The sequence below is a fragment of the Podarcis erhardii genome (genome assembly GCF_964252035.2).
Source record: "Podarcis erhardii genome assembly, chromosome: 10".
Lineage (NCBI taxonomy): Eukaryota > Metazoa > Chordata > Lepidosauria > Squamata > Lacertidae > Podarcis > Podarcis erhardii.
Window position 1 is genome coordinate 28,645,431 of NC_138500.1, and position 22,630 is coordinate 28,668,060.

At 44.4% G+C, this 22,630-nt stretch overlaps 1 protein-coding gene across 2 annotated transcripts in view; it reads right to left on the bottom strand.

Moving 5' to 3' along the window:
- Positions 1 to 12,350: 12,350 nt before the first annotated feature.
- PVALB (parvalbumin) overlaps positions 12,351 to 22,630 on the bottom strand; it is a 43,739-nt gene continuing 33,459 nt past the window's right edge. For both annotated transcript variants that reach the window (XM_081879553.1, XM_081879552.1), the window contains exons 3-5: positions 20,163 to 20,295; positions 15,753 to 15,862; positions 12,351 to 12,569 (exon numbers count right to left, since the gene is read on the bottom strand). In XM_081879553.1, the coding sequence (XP_081735679.1) occupies positions 12,541 to 12,569; positions 15,753 to 15,862; positions 20,163 to 20,295 (272 nt within the window). In that variant the 3' untranslated portion in view covers positions 12,351 to 12,540. The remainder of the gene's footprint in view (positions 12,570 to 15,752; positions 15,863 to 20,162; positions 20,296 to 22,630) is intronic.

Here is a 22,630-nt window from a genome sequence, read left to right on the forward strand (position 1 = left end):
CTTGCGGTGGGAGGAGGGTTTTCCTTCCCACCGCCAACTTTCAGAATGCTCTTCTGAATGTTGGCGGTGGGGAGGAAAAACCCTCCTCCCACCGCAAGCCCCGGGAACAGAGGAGAAGCGCTGTGCGCCTTCCCCTCTGTTCCCGTACCTGTCCTGAAGGCTTGCGGTGGGGAGAAAAGCCCTTCTCCGCACCGCCAGCCTGGCAAGCGGTCTCCATAGGAACGCATTAATTGATTTTCAATGCATTCCTATGGGAAACCGTGCTTCGCAAGACAAAAAACTCACAAGAAGAAAAAACTTGCGGAACGAATTAATTTCGTCTTGCGAGGCACCACTGTACTTTGAGGGGACTTTCATTCCCTCCTTACCACTATGAGCTGAATAAAGAGCGTGAAATCACTTTGCGACTCTGAGTATATTTCATAATCCAACTGGCATGGTCCTATTAAACAATTGGCAATAACACCAAGTAGCTGTTGGGGAAGAGGAGGGGTCTGGATTTAGTCACCCCCCCAACCTTTCTTTTCACCAACAAACTGATGGACAGCACTGCTCTACTTCTTTGTAAACCCACTGGAACCAATGCCAATGAACAAGAAAAATGCAACACTATCTATCATCCATCTATCTATCATCTATCTATATCATCTATCTATCTATCTATCTATCTATCTATCTATCTAATCTATCTATCATATCTATCTATCTATCTATCTATCTATCTATCTATCTATCTATCTATGTAACCATAAAGAAGAATTGGATTTTATTTCAATCCTCTTCTTCATTTTAGAAGTTCTTTAGGACAGCTGAAAGGTGTGAGCACATGCATGTTTAGTGATTTTTTCCAAGCAAATTATTATCAACCAACCATTACCGAGGCACTTGGTTGTTGTTTTTTTTATCAACAAGGTTTAAGATTTGGTTTCTTATAGTAAGTCTCTGTATCCGATTTGAAAGATGTGCTCAACTTCATGCCTGCTCCGATCTCAGACAGCAGGATAGGGATAGCTCCCCTCTCTCTGAAATGGGCTGTTTGTCATGATTGATGATGCTGGGTTTAGAACAAACATTGGTATGACTCAGGAAAAGTCAGCTCTTTTCAATACCTTCAGGCAGAGCAGGAGAGATAAAAGGTAAGCCGTGTGCTGTTGTGGAATCAGAAATGTTCTGCCTAGCTGGGCTGCACTCAGACAGGACCAGTTTATTCCTGTGGGGAAAGGGATGATGATCCTCCACAGAACTGCCCTGTAAAGGTTGGTTTAAATAATAATAATAAAAATTGGCATGGTTTGATTGCCTTTGTTTTAATGGTTGTCGATTTCCCTGTAGCCCAAATCATAGGCAGTGCAATTACACCTTATTGCCACAGGAGGTCAGTGGCTGCTGAGAAATTATATATTTATCTATCTATCTAATCTCCCCTATCTTAATTTATTCTTTTTCAGTTACTACTAGTGCATGAGTATGTGGATGGGGTTTGGTATTATACACAATGGCAGTCTGCTGCTACTGCTTGAGTCTTCAGACGATGCCCAGGAACATTGTTGCACTTTGAGGCCTCCAAGCCCTTCCCCAGGACCTAACGGTTAAGATTTGGGCCACACCTATCAACAACCCACCTTGCAGGGGTGTCCTGGGGGCCCGCACGCAGCCAGGACCCTCATTAAGGAGGATCCCATTTGCACACTCTTTGGGCCCCTCCAGACATCCTCTTTATGGTGATTTCATGATGATTTGTGCTCCTGATAGTATCAGGGCAGTTATATGCTATCCCATTTTCCCAAAGTGTGCCCGCAGATATTGGGGGGGGGGGGCAGACATACTGCTTCATTTTCAGTTAGTAGTTTTGTGCTGAAATCCTGTAATATTTTATACCAGAAACACTCACAGAATCATAGAATTGTAGCGTTGGAAGGGACCACGAGAGTAATATCAAACCATTATTTTGCCCGGCATAAGGCTCGATCCCACAACTCTGAGATTAAGAGTCTCACGCTTTACCAACTGAGATATCCTGCCTTTGTTACATTTTTGTTGTGCCACAGGGCAAGAATACCTCTCAGATGGGGAAGTATCTCAGAACAGACCTAACATGTGGACAGTCTAGTACAAATATATACCACTGTTGTTGTTGTTTAGTCATTTAGTCGTGTCCGACTCTTCGTGACCCCATGGACCAGAGCACGCCAGGCACTCCTGTCTTCCACTGCCTCCCGCAGTTTGGTCAAACTCATGCTGGTAGCTTCAAGAACACTGTCCAACCATCTTGTCCTCTGTCGTCCCCTTCTCCTTGTGCCCTCAATCTTTCCCAACATCAGGGTCTTTTCCAGGGAATCTTCTCATGAGGTGGCCAAAGTATTGGAGCCTCAGCTTTAGGATCTGTCCTTCCAGTGAACACTCAGGGCTGATTTCCTTAAGAATGGAGAGGTTTGATCTTCTTGCAGTCCATGGGACTCTCAAGAGGCTCCTCCAGCACCATAATTCAAAAGCATAAATTCTTTGGCAACCAGCCTTATTTATAGCTCTCACATCAGGGTACTTACAAAGCATTTTTTTGGGGGGGGGGAATTTTTGGGCATGGGTGGGGTATTCAATCACACATCATCAAATTTAGGCTGCAGCATCACATGACCCGGAAGCTGTATGCCGGCTCCCTCAGCCAATAAAGCAAGATGAGCTCCGCAACCCCAGAGTTGGTCACGACTGGACCTAATGGTCAGGGGTCCCTTTACCTTTACATATTACATTGCAGGGGTGTTGTTGTTGTTGCTCTTGTTTTTATTATGTATTTTCTGTTTTTATGTTGTATTTTTATGTTGCAAAACGCCTTGAAATCTACGGATGAGGGACGATATTCAAATGTAATATAAACAAACAAACAAACAAACAAGCAAACACACACACACACACACACATGTTTGCACCTCTTGCACGATAAGCACACTTGCTCCAAAGACTGGACTTTTTTGTGGGGGGAGGGGAGTAATATGAAAATGTGGTGGAAGGTGTGGAATAGCACTTGCTTCTTATTTTTATTATATTAATTGTGTTTTGATCCCAATTTTATCTTCAAGGAACTCAAGGTGGCTTACATGGTTCTCCCACACCTCATTTTATCCTCACAGCAACCCTGTGAGGTAGGTTAGACTGCGAGCTCATCCACACTTACCTTTTGCCCAGCGCTTCCTAGGCACAGGTCTGCACTTTAAAGCACTGAGTCTGAGTGTTTATCTTTTTTGTCTGGGCACTTTCCCCACAACAAAATACACTCTTTAATGCTGAATCAGAACAAACGGCAATCTAGGTTTTCCAATTCAGCAGTAAAGAGCAGGTTTTCACAGGGAAAGTGCCAGGACAAAAAAAACCCATGTACTTGAACATGGAGCTTTAAAGCTCAGGCCTGTGCCTAGAAACACAGTACAAAAGGAAGCCTGGATGAGCCCAGAGAGGAAGTGACTGGCCGAAGGCTACCCGATGACCTTCCTGGCGAAGTGGGGATTTGAACCATGCTCTCCCAGATCCTGGCGTTGTGAGTTAAACCACAGAGCCTAGGGCTTGCCGATCAGAAGGTCAGCAGTTCAAATCCCCGCGACAGGGTGAGCTCCCATTGCTCAATCCCTGCTCCTGCCAACCTAGCCGTTTGAAAGCAAGCAGTGCAAGTAGATAAATAGGTACCGCTCCGGCGGTAAGGTAAACTGCATTTCCGTGCGCTGCTCTAGTTCGCCAGAAGTGGCTTAGTCATGCTGGCCACATGACCCGGAAGCTGTACGCCGGCTCCCTCGGCCAATAAAGCGAGATGAGTGCTGCAACCCCAGAGTCATCCACAACTGGACCTAATGGTCCGGGGTCCCTTTACCTTTACCTCCCAGATCCTAGTCCAACACTAGACCACACTGGCTCTCACTAGTCTCCCCACAAGTAAATTAGAGTGATTACTCATTAAATAGTCAATCTTGTGGGATGTAAACACAGGAGCAGTCAATGACAACATTCCTAGAGTGTACATGTTAGAACATGGGGAGGGATGTCTGTCCAGCAAGCAGGTAAACTTCCTGGGGACGGACTTCCTCCGCATGTGACCAGAGGTGGGTGTGGCCTCACCTGTGCAGGTAATGATAAAAGCACAGGGCAGGCAGCCACTCTCTTGCCTCTTGCCTCTTGCCTCTTGCCTCTTGCCTCTCTGCCATCTTCATCTTCTGAAGGAGCAACATGCCCTCTTGGCTCCCAGCCAAGAGAGGACAGTACTATCTTGCTACAAGATAGATTCTAAGTGCATGTAACCTTTTTAAGCCTGCCTACCTTCTGGGATCATATTGTGAACAGAACGTGAGTAAACTCTTTTATACTTTTATAAAGACTGTGTCGTGTCTTGTATTTTAAGAGGGAACAAAAGGGGAAATTACCAGAGTAATTATTATAGAGGTTCTAGCGAACCTGTGCAAGCGTTACCGTTGCGAACTTAAAGGGGAATGTCTATAAACTCTGCTGATATTTTGGGAACTTGTTAGCACAAGTTGGATAAGGATATAATTAGTCAATATATCCTCTCCTGCACCCCAGAACATTCCAACAAAGGGTTATTGGGCCCAGTATTGCATATTTCTGCGTATTTTTGAAGGATTGCGTTGGATTGTGATTTTGAGTTGAGTAGTATTTTTCTGAGTTAACTTCCTGGTAAGCACATGGTCCTTTGTTCCATTGTGCAGTGGGGATTAAGCAACCCCCCCCCTTCCCTCAGAGTTCACAGTGACCCAAGGCAGTGAAGAATTGTTTTGCATTTTTAGATTTTTGAGATTTTGATTTTAAAATTTTGAGAAATTTTGAAATTTTGAAGAATTTTCAAATTTTTGGATTTTAAGATGGCTAGAGCAGCTTTTGATAGTGATGCAAAGCTAGGAATGCCTGTGCTGAATGAACACAATTTCATGCACTGGAAGCAGCGCTTGATAGCATGTTTAGATTATAAGCACATTTTGGAAGCTTTAAACCCTCAACCTACGGGATCGTCTGAGGAAGCTTTAGCCAAGATAAGTGCTTGGAAACGCATGAACAGCGAAGCTAGACACATAATTTTGAGTGGACTTCGTGATGAGCAGCTATCATTAATAAATAGTACAGATGATGCATCTCAAATCTTAAGAGATATTGAGCGCGTGTATGGAGAATCTAGCATAAACTGCTTCAGAAACTTGGTGTGTAAATTAACCAGAGTGAGGATGAATTCAAAAGAGGAATTCACAGAGCACATCAACAAGTTTACTGAGATTATTCAAAGAATTGATTTGACTCCCAAAGCTTTTGATGAAGATACAAAGATAGCATTTTTGTTATCATCACTTGGACCACGCTTTAGCGCATTTGTAAGTTTGATGGATCATAGACAAGGTCTGACTTTTAAAGACTTGATTGGTTATTTAAAAGAAGAATGCAGAGATAGAGCTGAATCTCCAGTGAGAAATGCTAGAAGCAAAGACAGTAGTTATGCATCTAGGCAATTTACAAAGTCCAAAGAGATGCCTAAGAAAGTGATTTGTTTCAATTGTAACAAAGAAGGACACATTGCAAAGAATTGCAAGGCTCCTAAAGCCAAGAAACCCCACCCCTTTCAGCCAAAAGGAGAAAAGAAGGGGAAATGTGAATGCACATGGCTAGTGCAAGAAAGGAATTTAACTGTCCAGAATCGTGAAAATAGACGTAATAAATGGATAATTGATTCAGGTGCCAGCTCGCATTTTTCATATAAAAAGGACTATTTTAATGAGATAAATGATGAAGAAGGATCTGAAATTGAAATTGCAGATGGCAACATTGTTAAAGCAAAAGGTGCAGGTTCCATGAGTCTGAAATGCAATATAAACAATGAATGCATTGAGAACACAATCTCTAGAGTTTTGTATGTTCCAGAGCTGAGCTGCAATTTAATCAGCGTGTCCACATTGGACAAGAAAGGTTTCCAGATCACATTTGGAAATGGAGAATGCAAGGTGACTAGAAATGGCAAAGTGTTTGCTCAAGCAGAGCTAATCAATGGTGTATATGAGCTTGATTTTTCAGAGAATCAGTCTGCAAAGGTGGCACATTCCAGCCAGAAGGATGAAGCAGATCTGGACCTGTGGCACAGAAGGCTTGGACATAGAGACACCAACGTCATTCTGGATCTACAGAAAAGAGATCTTGTAAGAGGTTTGCAGGTAAAGCAGAGCAACAAAGCTCCAGCAAAGTGCATAAGCTGTATTACTGAGAAGGCTGTAAAACCTTCATTTCCACGTTGTGCAGAACAAAGAAGCAACAAAGTGCTTGACATAGTGCACACTGACATATGTGGACCCATGAATGTTCCCTCACTGGGAAAGAATAGATATATTTTAATATTTCTGGATGACTTTTCAAGATTTTGTGTTGTATATTTCCTCAAAGAGAAGAGTGAGACAGTGGACAAGCTCCAGGAATACATTGCCATGGTCAAGAATAAATTCCAAAGAGCTCCAGCTGTGCTAATGAGCGACAATGGAGGTGAGTACTGCTCAAATGAAATGCAGGCTCTCCTGGCCAAGGAAGGAATTGCACACGTAACCACAATTCCTTACACACCACAGCAGAATGCCATAGCTGAGAGAAAGTTTAGGTCCATTATGGACATGACAAGGTGCATGCTAAAGGATGCATGTTTGCCACAGAAGCTGTGGGCCGAAGGAGTGTACACATCGGTCTATTTGCAGAATAGACTGCCAACTAAAGGTGCAGAGCGCACACCATTTGAACTTTGGCATGGGAAAGCTCCCAATCTGTCGCACATACGTGTGTTTGGAAGTCCGTGTTACTTCCACGTGCCCAAGGAACACAGACACAAGCTTGACTCCAGGGCAAAAGCAGGTATCCTTGTGGGATACGCCTCTGGAGGCAAAGGATATAGAATTATGGACTTACAAACTGGTAAGACAAATGCATACCATGCGGTTTATTTTGATGAATATGGAAAAGTAGACACTAAGAACACTGTTGTGGATTCTTCTGATGAGTCAGAAAGGACTCAAGAACTTGTATATTTCCCTTTTGAGACCCCACAAAGTACTAATCTGCCTTCGAGTGTTACAGCACCCCCTACAGGCGACACAGAGGACCAGAACCCTGGCGGCACCAGAGACGAAGATGAGGACTCAGATGGGGACATGCCTGCGTTGGAGGAGGATGAGGAAGCTGATGCGGTCCCAGAACCAGAGGTCAGACGCTCGTCCAGAACCAACAAAGGTGTCCCACCATTACGGTTGTCCTACTTTGCAGGGTCGGCGTTTCCACAGGAACCTTCCACTTGGGAAGAGATACAGGAGATGCCAGCTGCAGAAGCCAGTCTCTGGAGGAAGGCCGCACAGGAGGAGATGGATGCACTGCATCAGAACAAGACGTGGACACTCACTGAGCTGCCTCCCGGTAAGAAGGCCATTGGCAGTAAATGGGTTTTCAAGGTTAAGAAGGGGTCAGAAGGAGAAGTGCAGCGCTACAAAGCTAGACTTGTAGCACAGGGATTTTCACAGCATTTTGGTGAAGACTATGATGAAGTTTTTGCACCAACCGTGAGGTACAGCAGCGTAAGAATGCTTTTAAGCATTGCAGCCTCCAAGAAAATGAGAGTGAAACACATAGACATTGCTACCGCTTTTCTACACGGGCAGATTTCTGAAGAAATCTATATGAAACAGCCCAAAGGTTTTGTGAAACCACATGAGGCACATTTAGTGTGCAAACTGCAGAAAGGACTTTATGGACTTAAACAGGCTGCTAGAGCCTGGAACCAGAAGTTGCATAAAATGCTGACGCAACTTGGGTACAAGCAAGGCGACGCTGACAAGTGCTTGTACAGTAAGTCAAATAATGGACAATTCTCATATATCTTAGCATTTGTTGATGACCTGATTATTGCCACAGCAAGTGAGAAAGACTATACACAGATAGTAAAACACCTTAGCAAAGAGGTGGAGGTCAAGGAGCTAGGAGATGTCCAGTACTACCTCGGGATCCAGGTGGAAAGAGAAGAGGACGGCTCATTTCTTCTCAGCCAAAGACAGAAGATCCACGAGCTGATTGAGCACATGCAGATGCAAGACGCACATCCAGTTGCTACACCGATGGCTACTGACTTCCTGAAGAATCAGCAGGATTCGAAGCAGTTGCCAGACAACAATGACTACAGGTCGGCGATTGGTAAACTTTTGTATTTAGTTACCACATGTAGACCTGACTTAGCAAATGCTGTGGGGATTCTTAGCAGAAAAGTGAATTCTCCCACTGAGCATGATTGGGCAGGTGTAAAGAGGGTGGTGCGATATTTGAAGGGTACCATGAATTGTAAATTAAGGTTACCAGCCGTCAGAGACCCTAAGTTGGTTGGGTATACTGATGCGGATTGGGCTGGGGATAATGCTGATTATAAATCAACAAGTGGTCATGTTTTCATGTTTGGTGATGGACCTGTTTCATGGGGCAGTTATAAACAGAGCTGTGTAGCATTATCTTCCACAGAATCAGAATACGTTGCAGCAACAGAAGCCTGCAGAGAGATCGCCTGGCTTGATCAACTCATAAAGGACTTTGGGTTGGTGAGAAAAGGGCCTGTCAGCTTGCTAGAGGACAATCAAAGTTGCCTGAAGCTGACGCAGAGTGAGAAGTTCCTGGCCAGAACAAAACACATTGGGGTTAAATACCACTACATACGCCAGATGATCCAGGATGGACTTGTGGAACTATCCTACTGCAGCACCCAAGAGATGACTGCTGACATCCTGACGAAACCCCTACCAAGAGAGAGTTTCCAGAATCTACGTGTCAAGCTGGGACTCTGGGTGGTTGAATAAAGTTGTTTATGTTTTGTGTATGTTGTATTGCCTGAGAAGGGGTATGTGGGATGTAAACACAGGAGCAGTCAATGACAACATTCCTAGAGTGTACATGTTAGAACATGGGGAGGGATGTCTGTCCAGCAAGCAGGTAAACTTCCTGGGGACGGACTTCCTCCGCATGTGACCAGAGGTGGGTGTGGCCTCACCTGTGCAGGTAATGATAAAAGCACAGGGCAGGCAGCCACTCTCTTGCCTCTTGCCTCTTGCCTCTTGCCTCTTGCCTCTTGCCTCTCTGCCATCTTCATCTTCTGAAGGAGCAACATGCCCTCTTGGCTCCCAGCCAAGAGAGGACAGTACTATCTTGCTACAAGATAGATTCTAAGTGCATGTAACCTTTTTAAGCCTGCCTACCTTCTGGGATCATATTGTGAACAGAACGTGAGTAAACTCTTTTATACTTTTATAAAGACTGTGTCGTGTCTTGTATTTTAAGAGGGAACAAAAGGGGAAATTACCAGAGTAATTATTATAGAGGTTCTAGCGAACCTGTGCAAGCGTTACCGTTGCGAACTTAAAGGGGAATGTCTATAAACTCTGCTGATATTTTGGGAACTTGTTAGCACAAGTTGGATAAGGATATAATTAGTCAATATATCCTCTCCTGCACCCCAGAACATTCCAACAAATCTAATCTAATCTCTGCAAACAAAGCAGGCTGAAGGCTCAATAAATGGGTTGCTGGGAAGCAAGTACCCTCAGTGACATGGCAAGGAATATACCTGCAGTAAAACAAAAGTTTAAATCTGGTCTGGAGGGGCCTCTGGTGTGAGGCAGCCTAACTATGAGGAGAGGAAAGGTGAGGTGGTCACCTAAGGCAATGGCCTTAGTAAGGTGTAGTGAAGATCAGCATATTTGTGGGTGGGTGGGTTTAAATCTGCCTATGAGGTAGGGGAGAACCTTCAAGAGGATGCTGCGTCTGCACCTTATGATTACACAGACCAGCGACTTTAAAGCGGTAACATCTTGGAGAACTGGCACAGTGTGTGTGTTTGTGGGGTGGAGGTGGTTAATGGGGTGGGAAGGTTATTGTGACCCCAGGCAATTCTTTTGGGTGCCACAGATTTTTTTGGGGGAGGGGGGAGTTTAAAAAACAATAGGGAGGTGTGTCATGTAGATGCACCGTCAGGCTGAAATCCACACTAGCACAAATCCGAAAGCCGTTTGCACATTGCGCGTGTGGTGCTGCACATAATCTGTACTGCAAAGAGCTTCTGACTGTATTAGCAAAGTCTGCATTGCATCAGGAGGAGCAGTGTTGCAGCAACCTGGGTAGTCGCATGACACACTGCTCCTCTGAAACAAGGATATTATGACATAGGATGGCTCATTCTGCAACAGGGCAAAATCTTATTAGGAGACCTTATAGGCACCGTGTCATCTGACCTGAGACATTACAATGGGGAAAGGGCCTTCCCAGTGGTGGTGCCCCATTTGCAGAAGGCTTCTTCCAGGGCTGCTCACCTTGCATCTCTCCTGATTCCTCTTCAGTGCTAGATGAATACCTTTTTTATCTTCCCAATTTTGTCTTTGATTTGTGCTGCTTTTATCTGCATTTTTTAAAAAAGTTAGTTGTTGTTTTCCTCTGTATTTTATTGTTTAATTTTAAGCCAATGTTTTTTAGTGAATTCTTCAAATCAAAGCTGGGGTATCTGTCGTCCTTCAGATGCTGTTGGACTCCCAGTTGCAGTCAGCATGGCCCATGATGGCTCACCCTATCTGGCTGCTTTAGCCTGATGTGGCGCACAGATACGTTTGCACCGTAGCAATTGAGGTGCTTCCTGTGCAAGGTACGTGGCAGATCCACACAGCTCTGCTTTGTTTGGTTTCACAAACCCCTCAACAGTCTGCAGACTTGAACTGTTACTCTTGCACCAGAGCTTGGTGGGATGGGGTTGTCCTTCCAGTCTTCAGGTACTCTGTAATGTGCTATTGATAGCTGTGCCTCTCTCATAACTCTGATGCACCTTGCCCTATGTGGGGCACTGAGCAAAGGCTGGAGAGGAGGACTGAGGTCGAGGGGAATCATTCAGCCATGAGAGACAAGTGGCAAGGTTCAAGAGAAGGCGACTGTTGTGACAATGGCCAACGCTGAACTAAAGAATTTGTTCTGGCTTGGCGAGTAGTCAAATCTGTACCCCATGCAAAATTTTTAAAGTAATTCCTGACTAGGCGCTGTGTCATGGGGGACCTCCATGTGAATGTTCTGAACCTGCAGCTCACAGAGTAGTGAGAAGCCTCAGATGGTTGTTGAGATAGCAAAGTAGCAGATACAGTGGTACCTCGGGTTAAGTACTTAATTCATTCCGGAGGTCCGTTCTTAACCTGAAACTGTTCTTAACCTGAAGCACCACTTTAGCTAATGGGGACTCCTGCTGCTGCCACGCCGCTGGAGCACGATTTCTGTTCTCATCCTGAAGCAAAGTTCTTAACCTGAAGCACTATTTCTGGGTTAGCGAACTCTGTAACCTGAAGCGTATGTAACCTGAAGCGTATGTAACCCGAGGTACCACTGTACCAAGGAGCTATGAGCCCTGGTGCTGGAGAATGGAAACAGTGGAGAAAATAATTCCCTTTTCCAGGTTTCTGACAATAGCACTTATGCTTCTTTGCTGCAGAACAGTAGCAAGGATCCAGGAAGAAGATGCTTTTCAGCTTCAGAAACAGCCTTCATATTGGATCAGATTTAAAAGCAAAACCTTGCTTGTTGTCAAGGATAAAAAGAACCCTACATTATTTTTTCATGGGGCAGGAGTGTTACTAGTTTTGCTGAGGTCTCAGTGAAGTGATTTCTTTTCTAATCATCTAAATTTCTTCATAGCATGAGTCACTTTATTTCCTGTCCTAAGCTACTAACTAGTACTACTGGTTGACACACACTGTTTCCCGTCCTAGAAATGGCTGCATTACAGCCATTTGTGAAACGATATTTGAGTTTGATCGACACAGACTGATGTAGCTGTATGGCCTTTTTGTTCATATGGCTCCCTGCATTTGGGAAATGTAATGTGCTGAATGTATTGGGGAAGATTTACTGAGCATTTAAAAAAATGTTTGTGGGGAAATCCGAGGCAAGCCATTAAAACATGTTTTACAGCTTCAAGAACAGTTAAATCAAAGGAATCGGCTGCCAAATGAAGTTGTGTAATTGCTATCACTAGAGATTTGTCAAGGCTAAGTGTGCGCGTGCGCATGAGTGCGCGTATCTGGGAGAGTATGAAATCAGTCTTGCCGCAAAGTGAAATGAGATTAAATTATTTGCCATTGGCATATCCCTACTGAAATAATTTCCTCGGTGCTGCTGACCTTATACCAGCCTAAGCTGCTTCGGCAAAGGGGTATCCAGATAGCCAAGAGGATTATGTCCCTAACCTCATCCTACTTTTCTTTGCCTTCCCTCCATCCTTTCAAGTCGGAATAAAATGAAGCACATGTCAAAGGCAAGGAAAATGGAGCCCAGATTGATGTGACCTTTATTATTTTAACAGCATCTTTCAGCACAATTTACAGAGTTGCAGGGCTGCAAGGAACAGAGTTGGAGTATAAAATAACATAAATAAACAGAAGAGGAACCAAGGAGGTCAGCAAAAAACAGTTGGAATCAGGCAATGAAGGGTGCATGAAGGGTTGAGATTGGTCAATGCCTTTATGCTTCAGCCACCAAGGTTGAGAATTCTGGAGGAAAAAGAGAGAGGAAGAGGAGACAGTCACGTTTGCACCCTATGAGGGCTGTGATGAAAAGGACCAGCCTCGTTGTTCATGTCTTCTGAGATCCAGTTGTCAAATCACCAATTTCACTGGTGTCAGGAGCACAATAAGGGAGTAAATGTTTTAAGGCAGTCTGCACCAAACTGATCCCCTCTCCAATGTTTTGGACTAAAACTCCCATGATCAGCCCCAGTCAGCATAGTTGTGGGGCTTGGAGCTGATGGGAATTATAGTCCAAAGCATCTGGAGGTGGTAGGTTTTATTTCTCTTTACTCAGTCAAAAACCACTTATTTCACTTCGTTGTTTCCTGACAATTCATAGAATTGTAGAGTTGGAGTGGACCAAAAGGATCATCTAGTCCCACCCCCAGTTGCCAGGTTGGGATGCAGGAGATTTGGCATTGTTACACAGCTCTGTACACAGCTCCCACCCTGCAAGCCGGGCTGACCTGGGGGAGCCTCAACCTGCATCGACCTGAGGGCTGGGCTAATGTTTAATTAGGGTTCACAATTAAACATATGGTCAGGCAAGGAGCAGGGTGGGGAAGGAGGTGCAGCCTCTCCCCATCACCACCATTGTGCTGAGAATAGGTCGGTTGAATCCTGCAGAGTGGTACTTTCTCTGCAGGGAAGCCACTTCTGAAGGAGTACCCTGTAGTCTACAGGATTGAATTTCTTGGGGGGCCTGCATCTCCACAGCACATTCCTGTGGGTTTTGTGTGTGCCTCACTTTCTCTTTGGTTTCTCAGCTGCTCTCCTTTACCTCTGTGGAATCTTAGGGCAGAAGGGTTCCTGCACATATCACCCAATTCAAAGCAACCAGGAAAAGGTTAGAGACCTTAGCTCTTAACAATATTGACACCCCCATTTCCTAGTCACTATGCAAATCGAGAGGCCCATCTAGACTGACTTTTATTGGCTTGCTTAGAGATCTGTTTGGAAGGGCCACCTTAGTAGATCTCCATCTCCTTCTTGGACTCTCTTTTGCCTCTTAATGGCCATGGAAGACTGCCAGATCAGCACATGACATGTCCCTCTCTGTTCCTATGGCCAAAGACACAACTGAAGTGCTGGCTCTGGGACACATGCCAGCTCCTGTTTCTAGTACACCAATATGACCTAGATTTATGAATCATGCATTTCCCCTGGTATGCTTCATGGAAAGCGGTGGTGGCACAAGAATACAAACATGGTCACAGTAGAGCCAAAAGGGTGGAGGAAGGTGTCTTTTTTGCAATGTATGCATATACCTAACACATATACCTACATGCTGTCCTGGCAGATTAATCAACAGCAGGAAGCTAAAGCCATGTCCCTTTGCTTTATTTCACATCCTTCACCCTCAGCTGTGGGTAGCAAAGGTGGCAATGATGCTAAATTGCCAAGTGCATGTGAACTGGCATTAGCTCTTTGCTCAGACCCTTTGGCAGTTGCTAGGACCCACTAGTGCTGACACCTGTCCTGGGCTGCCTAACTTGGTCTAGGAGCCACATTTTTAGTTTCCTCCAATGCCCATAATGTAGCAGTGCTCTGTGGGATATTTCATGCAGTCAAAACAACAATACGTGTTTTGCCAGATAGGCACATGAAAGGGCTGAGGCTCACAGAGCTTTCCTGTAAACTTGCTAGAGAGAACTCTGTGAGGTCACTTCCCTTGTGCCCTGACAGGCAGAATCAGCAAGCAAAGACCACAATTTTAAGCAGTATTTCAGATGCCCAGATGGTGCATGATAAGGAGAGTGATACCGCAGCCCAGATTCATGAGAGTCTGGAAGTTTCATATGGATTTGCAAACAAATAATGAAGGGTTTGCTTAAATTGAGACTGAATTCTAAGACAGATTATGCTAAACATGTGACAGAGTTCTTGAGAGAGAGGAGAGATCCAAAGCAGACACTCTGGGGCGTTGTAGGGAATTAAAATGGTGGCTAAGACATGATTCTTTTGTTATCTGCTGCCATTGCCAAGTAAGCTTGTCAGGACTTGATGGCCTAGGAGGAGGCCCATCACACAGTGCTTTGTCAAGGTTCCCCTCATGTCTGAAGTCAGCTGTGCTTTCCCCCTGAAGCCTGCCCTTTCACCCAAGTCCCATCACTTTAGACTAGCATTTCTCACCTTCTGATAACTGTGCCCCACTTATGTTCTGAATTCAAAATGGAGATACACCTCACCCTTATACCCGGGAGACTCTTTAGACAATGACAGAATGAGAGGAACTCACTCTCTGAGGCATATGTTTGCATGACTGACTGTTCTGCCCCAAAGGATGTGTACCCAAAGCCACGACTCTTGCAGAGATGCAGTGGGCAGCCTCCTGCAAAGAGAGGTGAGTGTCCTGCTGCACCTTTGGAGTGGAAATGATTGCACTTGGGAAGACTAATATCAGTGTACTGGAAGAAGCAAAGATCACCAGTGTTGAAGCAATGATTCTTCAACATCATCTCTGTTGGACTGGTCCTGTTGTGTGGATGCCTGATGATCATCTTCCAAAGCAACTACTCTGTTCCGAACTTAAAAATGGAAAGTGCAATGCTGGTGGTCAACAAAATAGGTTTAAAGACTGTCTCAAGGCAAATTTAAAAAATGTAGCATAAACATTGACAACTGGGAAACACTGGCCTGCGAGTGCTCCAGTTGGAGAACAGCCTTTACCAAAGGTGTCATGTGCTTTGAAGACACTCGAACTCAGGACGCAAGGGAGAAACGTGCTAAGAGGAAGGCACACTTGGCAAATCCACACCGTGATCAACTCCCACCCGGAAACCAATGTCCCCACTGTGGAAGAACATGTGGATCCAGAATTGGCCTCCACAGTCACTTACGGACTCACTGTTAAAACTGTGTTTACTGAAGACAATCTTACTCAGCTACGAGTGATCGCCAAAGAAGAAGAAGACCTTCCAGTGCAATGATGTGGCAGAATGACTGATTGGAAGGAGATGGCAGAGACACAGTGGACAACCACCTTGGAAATTAGATGCCTTGGGGCAACAGGAGTATCAAATTACTGAATTAACATCTTTCTTGTGTCTTGTTTCTTGTGTCCCAGCATGCATTTTGAAAATCATTCCTTTTCAATGCATGGTTGTTCTTGGTATTATTTCTGACCTGCTGGTGTTACACTTGAACTCTCCAGGGCAAAGCACCTACCATCAACACCGATTTTGCCATCTCCATCCTTATCTCCAGCGGCCAAGAATTCCTTGGTTTCTTTATCAGTCAGGTCCCTGGCGTCAGGGGTAAAGCCCTTCAATACAAACCTATCAATGAGAAGAACGGGGGAGGGGGAGAGGAAGCTAATTCATGAGAACTCTTGAGTTACCCAGTTTTTAAATTTCGTGCGTGTAGCACATATTTGCTATCTAAATGTACAGACAGCATTTCCTCTGAAAGGTGCTCCAAAGTGGTTCAAAGCACAGAATAAAAACACAATCAAACATAATTTTGTTCTGTTTTTAAAACATTTCACAATAAAAAAGTAGGGCAGTACTAAAAATGGCAGAACAGGAATTAAGCCATATGTAAGGGTCAGGTAGAGCAAATGCACACCCACCAGATACTGAAAGGCCTTGGGGTTTGAACTGCAGGTCTATTTGGTGAAGGAATACCATACTTCAGGCATAATCATAAAAATAAAACAAAATACCAATTTCTGGCCACAGGTGGCATCACTTAAGATGATGGTGGCATCTGGAGCAACATCTCAATTTATAGGGGTGTGTGTTGTATATGGGACAAGGTGCTTCCTAAGTTTCAAAGGGCTTTCAAGGTCAAAACTAGTGCTTGAATTTAGCCCAAAAGCAGACTAGTATAAAGGTAGCCAATGTGGTGCCTTCCAGATGTCAGAGTACAACTCTCATAACCCCTGTCCATTGGCTACCCTAGGTGGGGACACAACAACTGGCTACTCCTGGACAAGGAACTAGTAGAGCTTTCAGAGAATCAGTGTTACACCATGCCCCCCCCCCCCCCCGTGGATAGTACCATGTAAAGGTCACACTGCCTCCTTCTGGACCACCTGATGTTTCCAAATTGTCTCAAGAAGAGCCTCGTAGAAGGCATGTTCCTATAGTCAAGCTGAGTGGTTTACTATAACATGCATAACAATGGCTAAGTCCCTGCTCTCTCTTTTTTTTTAAAAAAATATTTATTAACAGTTTTTTAATTTAGTTACAATACCAATAAACAATACAATATAGCATATCTCTTAACATATTTTTCTTAACTTCTTTGGACTCCCTCACATCTCCCGCTCCTACGTTCCTATTCAAAAAAAATTTTTTCCAGCAAAATTTATCCCCTTGCTTCCAATCTTATTATCTAGTTTTCTGATGTTATGTCTCTAATTTTAGATATCCTTTATTCAAATCTTAAAAAATTAAGTATAACCTAAAAATTCTCCAAAAATTTATCTTTTCTTAAATTTTACTTATCTTCATATATCACTTCCTCTATCTTAATGGTGCCCAGTTGTTTATAATCTAGCATCCTTCTTAGCATTCATATAGTTTACAATATTTTTGTAGATAAATCTTGAATTTCTTCCAGTCTTCTTCCACCGTCTCTTCTCCCAGGTCTCGGATTCTGCCAGTCATCTCAGCTAGTTCCATATAGTCTATCAGTTGCATCTGCCATTCTTCCAGTGTGGGTAAATAAATCTTGAGTTTTCCAATACTTAGCGACGAGTATCCTTGCTGCTGTGGCTAAGTCCCTGCTCTCCAGGAAAGGGTACAGCTGGCAGATCAACCACAGGTGAGGGAACATGCTCCTGGCTAGAGTTGTCACCTGAACATCTGAAGCTAAGAGCGCCCCTTAACCTGCAAACTTAAGGAGGGGTGCAACCCTTTTCACAAAGCAGCATTTCCCCCAAGAACCACCATCAACACCTCTACCTCTGCTTTTGCCTTGCCTGGATTGAGTTGATTTGCTCTCATTCTGTCCGTTACTGAGGTCAAGCACAACAGGCTAACATGGAGAGGAACAGTTGGCCCTGCCCTGCCTTGTGAGGGTGACCTTCCTAATGTCGCTGAAAGAGAGGAAATTGTCACATGAGGCTGCTTCAGGTGGAAGAGAGTCTCACAAGGGAAAGCTCTATTTCAGATGCTTCAGCAGTTATTTCAAGCCACGTTACAGATTCCTTCCATCCGTTCTCTTTTGAGAATACTCCTCTTTTTAAGTGCTTACTTCATGAGCTCAGCCCCTGCAAGCAGGGCTGTAGCTGGGTGGGGGCAAGGGCTGCAAGCCCCCCTCAGGGGATAATCCAGATCCCCTTCCTTGAATTTTCATCTTTCATCTCAAAAATAAAAAGGCTAAAGCCCTCTTACTTGCAAAGATATAAGGGAAAATAACATGCAGGCAATATTTGATCCAGTAAGAAGGCAAACAACTCCAACCCAATCAGCACTTGACACTGACTTTTTAATTTTTTTCTATTAACATGAAATGTTATTAAAATGTTTAAATAAATGATATACCTTTAGGCTGCAGTCCTAAACAGTAAGCCTGATTTAACGCAATGGACTTACTTCTAAATAGGCATACATAGGGTTGCACTAATATTTTTGATTAACTATGTCCATTTCTGCTGCTCTGCAGATGTTTAGGCTGGAGAAGAAAAGACTGAGAGGGGAGACATGATGACACTCTTCCAATACCTGAAGGACTGTCCCACTGTAGAGAACAAAGACTTGTTTTCCAGTACACTGGAGGGCAGGGCATACCTAATGGGCTTCTGTGAGATGAGGGTAGATTTTGGTTGATCATTAAGAGAAACTTCTAAAAAGCAAGAACAGTTTGATGTTGAAACTAAATACTGGGGGTGGGAGTCTCACTCCCCAGAGGTCTTCATGCAGAAGCTGGACATCCAACTCCTGGAGATGCTCTTGCTTTGGATTTCCAGCCTCAAGAAGGTTGGGCAAGATGGCCTACAAGATTCCTCCAAGTATATGATTCTTTGACATAGGACTTGAATGGAGAACCTTTGGCCCTCCAGAAGTTCCTGAACTACAACTCCTATCAACCCCAGCAAGCATGGTCAATGGCTAGGGATGATGGGAGTTGTAGTTCAGCAACATCTTGAGGGGCAAAGGTTCCCCACACCTGATTTAGGATTACCCTTAGGATGAGAGCCCTTAGGATGACTTAGGATGTAACCTTAGCCTTTCTTCCCCCATGTCTGGCTACAGAACTGAATTTAAAATCACCGGCTCTTACTCTTGGTTGAGCTCTTGGATCTGCATTAGTTGTATTTCACCAGTCAAGAACATTGAATAAACTCAGCTTATCCTGGTTGGACAAGTGACAACAATTTTTCATAAAGCAGGCCTTATCACAAAACAAGATATCCCTTTGGGTCCTAAAATGGCACTTAAACAGCTCAGAATCACTTGCAATACCTAAAGGATTGCCTCTCCCCATATAAACCACCCCAGACCCTGAGATCATCATCAGAGGTCCTTCTTCATGTGCCTCCTTCACAAGAGGAACATGAGTTTTCTGCAGTGGCTCCCCAATTGTGGAATGCTCTCTGCAAGGTTTGTCTGGCACCTTCATTATACACCTTTAGGTGCCAGGCAAAAATGTCCCTTTTCAGCAAGGCCTTTGGCTGATTAACATCCTACATCATTTAAATGTGTGTGTTTTTCGTGTGTGTGTGCTATTGGCTTGTTTTGTTCTTGTTCTTTTTTTTTATTATGCACTTTATGGTTTTATTCCTATGAACCGCCCTGAGATCTTTGGATGAAGGACAGTATACAAATATAAACAAACAACTATTCAGAAACTGTTCCACAACTTTCCCACAAGGATCTCATTATTCACCTGATGACTGAAGTTTGGCTGACTATTGCAAGGCATTGGAAGACACTAAATGCAGACTTACTCCATTTGAGTTCTGGATCTCACAACTCTGGGACTTACCGGTAATATTACTGGAGAAACTGACAACCCTTGTCCAAGAGAGCTGAACAGAAAAGAAAACTACTACTTTCTGATTAACCCGGCATAGTTTTATTACATCATTGTTGTTGTTTAGTCATTTAGTCATGTCCGACTCTTTGTGACCCCATGGACCAGAGCACGCCAGGCACCCCTGTCCTCCACCACCTCCCACAGCTTGGTCAAACTGTTTTATTACATATGCAACATCAACAGAACATTGTTATAGGCTTCCAAGGATACATGGCAACCTGTGGAATGTTACCTTTGATTAAAAACTGAAATGACTTCAAAGCTAAATGGAATTAAACAGACATTTGGTGCTTCTGCTGGGGGTGGGGGTGATGGTTGGTTGTTGATTGCTTCTCCTTGTATAAATAAGTGAAAACAAAATATTTTGACGGTGGGGAGCAAAAAGATCAATTAATGTTTAGGTATGGGGCATGTGGATATTGTCTTTTCTGTTGGCTGATATTAGTCATATGATGGCTGGTAGCTTAACATCTTCTATGCATATATTGATATGACCAGATGCTGAAATGTTTAAGACCAGTCCATGCTGCACATTATTTCTACAACCCATATTTTAGTTGGTATATGAGAGGAACACGAATCTTTCCTTACTTTAGTTCATCCTCCTCAATGTAACCGCTTTTATCTTTGTCCAGAATGTGGAAACATTTCTTCACATCTTCTTTGCTCTTAGCTTTCAATCCCACCAGCTGAATGAACTTCTTGTAGTTAAAAGAATCGGGAGCTGCAGGAAGATGGAGAATTGAAGAGGGCACCTCAGTTTTAGAGTGGCTGACAAGGCACTTTAGCAACCTTAACTCTGTAAACAGGCCCATTCATCTTTCACTTTTCAGATGGCATGGGGTTGGTTAATTCATGCCTGCTCATTGGTAGTGACAGCAACAACACCAGTGGATGCTTGCATGTGCGAATGGGCCACCGTAGGTCTGGCACCACAAATAATTTCAAACGCAGTGCTTTCCAGTAGAGTCAGTTCACGCATTCTGTGGCAGGCAGCTAAGTACAGAGAAAATTATTATCTATATCGGAGCAGGAAATAGATCTGTTTGAAAGGCCAGCTCCTTGTCTCTCCCACTCTGTGGGCCTAGTTTGACAAGTGGGCAGCTCTGCTCACCTGTCATTCACCCAATGTCACAATGACATCAGGTGATCCATTTTGGCCTCTGGTAACAATCAGTTGATTGTCAGGCCTTGCAAAGTGCCTGTAATTTGTTGTTGGAGCTTGCAAAGCACCAGAGAATTCATATGTATAGATTCCCTTCTCTCCCTGTTGACGGAGGCGCAACTACCGTAAGTATCAGAGAGGATTACAACAAATATGTCTCCTTTCTTCAGTTATGGAGCTCAATAGCAGGATCCTTGAGAGTCCCAAGTAGTGTTCTATCCAAATAGTGAATAGAACCAGAGCTTGTAAGCTTTAGCAAAGTTGCTGCATTGTCTAACACCATGGACATAACTGGGAAACTGCACCAGAATGACTATGGTAATCTGGAAGGTAACTAGTTTCTGCCCCACACCCATCCCCCTTGGGGCTGTTGAGAAAATAATAGAATTGTAAAGTTGAAATGGACTCTGAGGGTCATCTAGTCCAACCTCCTGCAATGCTGGAATATTTTTGCCTAGTTGGGGCTCGAACCCACAACCCTGAGATTAAGAGTTTCATGCTTGATGTGCCACAAATGTCTAACAGAGGTCTGTGTGAGCTGGGAACCTAGAAGAAATATTTGTGGGCTAGTCACTTTTGTGGCTGAGAGTGGTGGAAATTATTGATTTTATTATAGCATTTCTGTCCTATGTTTCCCAATGGTTTGAAGCAATTGGACATCATGGGCTGGGTGGTGGGTGAGAGATACAACTTAAATATAAGCCAAGGGTGATTTTGACTTTATTTGGAAGAGACTCCCAGAGGTATTCTAGCTCCTCACCCACAACCAACACACACATTTCAGGAACCAAGACCGACATTTTTCTGGTCCTCGCTGGCTGTCCATGAGACAGGCACATTTGTAAAGCAGAGACAGGACAGAAAAGACAGGCTTTTGAAAAAGGGTGACTCGGGTAGCTCTGAATGTGGTATGACCTGGGAGCAAGGGGTGGTGGAAGACACAACATTTCAAACACACCTCCCTCCCCTAAGCATCACTGTAGCAGCCCTGCTGCTGGGGAAGACAACAGAGGCCTGCTGTTTTACTTGTCATATTTTGAGTCTGTCACCTGCCCTGCACACCTAAGCAGCGGGGTGGTGGAGGAAGTGGAATAGAGATAATAAATAGCCCCACAACTCGTAGTCAGGTGTGCTGATAGATCAAGGTTTTCTCCAAAGGCTTCCCCCCTTATCATTCCTTGGTATGCATATTATTTAGGGCAGTTACCCAGAGACTGCTGTAGCACAGCACAGTGTTTCTTTTTCTCACTCTTGCAAATAAAGGACATCAGAAGCTTAAACGCTTCTGAAATGAAACTTCGAGACCCGTCTCGCCAAGGGCTCTAAATCCCGGGGAGGCGCTAGAGAAATCGAACGCAGTGACCTCTAAGAAGTGCCCTGATTAGGCCGGCCTCCTTTGATGTGGGCAGCAGCTTTTGTCCGCCGCTGCATGCAAATCAAGAGAGAATCAATGAATGAAAAAGAGGGAGAGAGGAGCGGGGTGGGGAATCAGCCTGGTCTTCATATTGGCCCGTATTTCCCGCGGGAGGCAGACTTGCGAGAGCAATGAAGTGCCAAGGACTAAAGCGATTTGCAGACGAGCTCGCCTTCCCTTCGAGTTTTTGGGCTGCTACTGCGATGAGTTTCCTTCCGAGCTCAGCCCTTGGCTTGGGCGTTCTCGGCAAGGTCGCTGCGTGAGCAGGGAGAAGGAGAAGGAGGCAAAGAGGACATCGTAGTGGTTTAGGGTTGGGGGCGGGGGGGGGAGGTGGGTTGTAGCATGTCCATTCAGGTCGAGGCCAGAAATGTCCTGGTTGGTTGGAAGTTGCTTAGAACACAGATAGCTGGGCAAAGCAAATATCTTGTGCAGGCGATCTTCGGAGAGCCACAGACACCTGGGAAAGGTGGATCTGGCCTA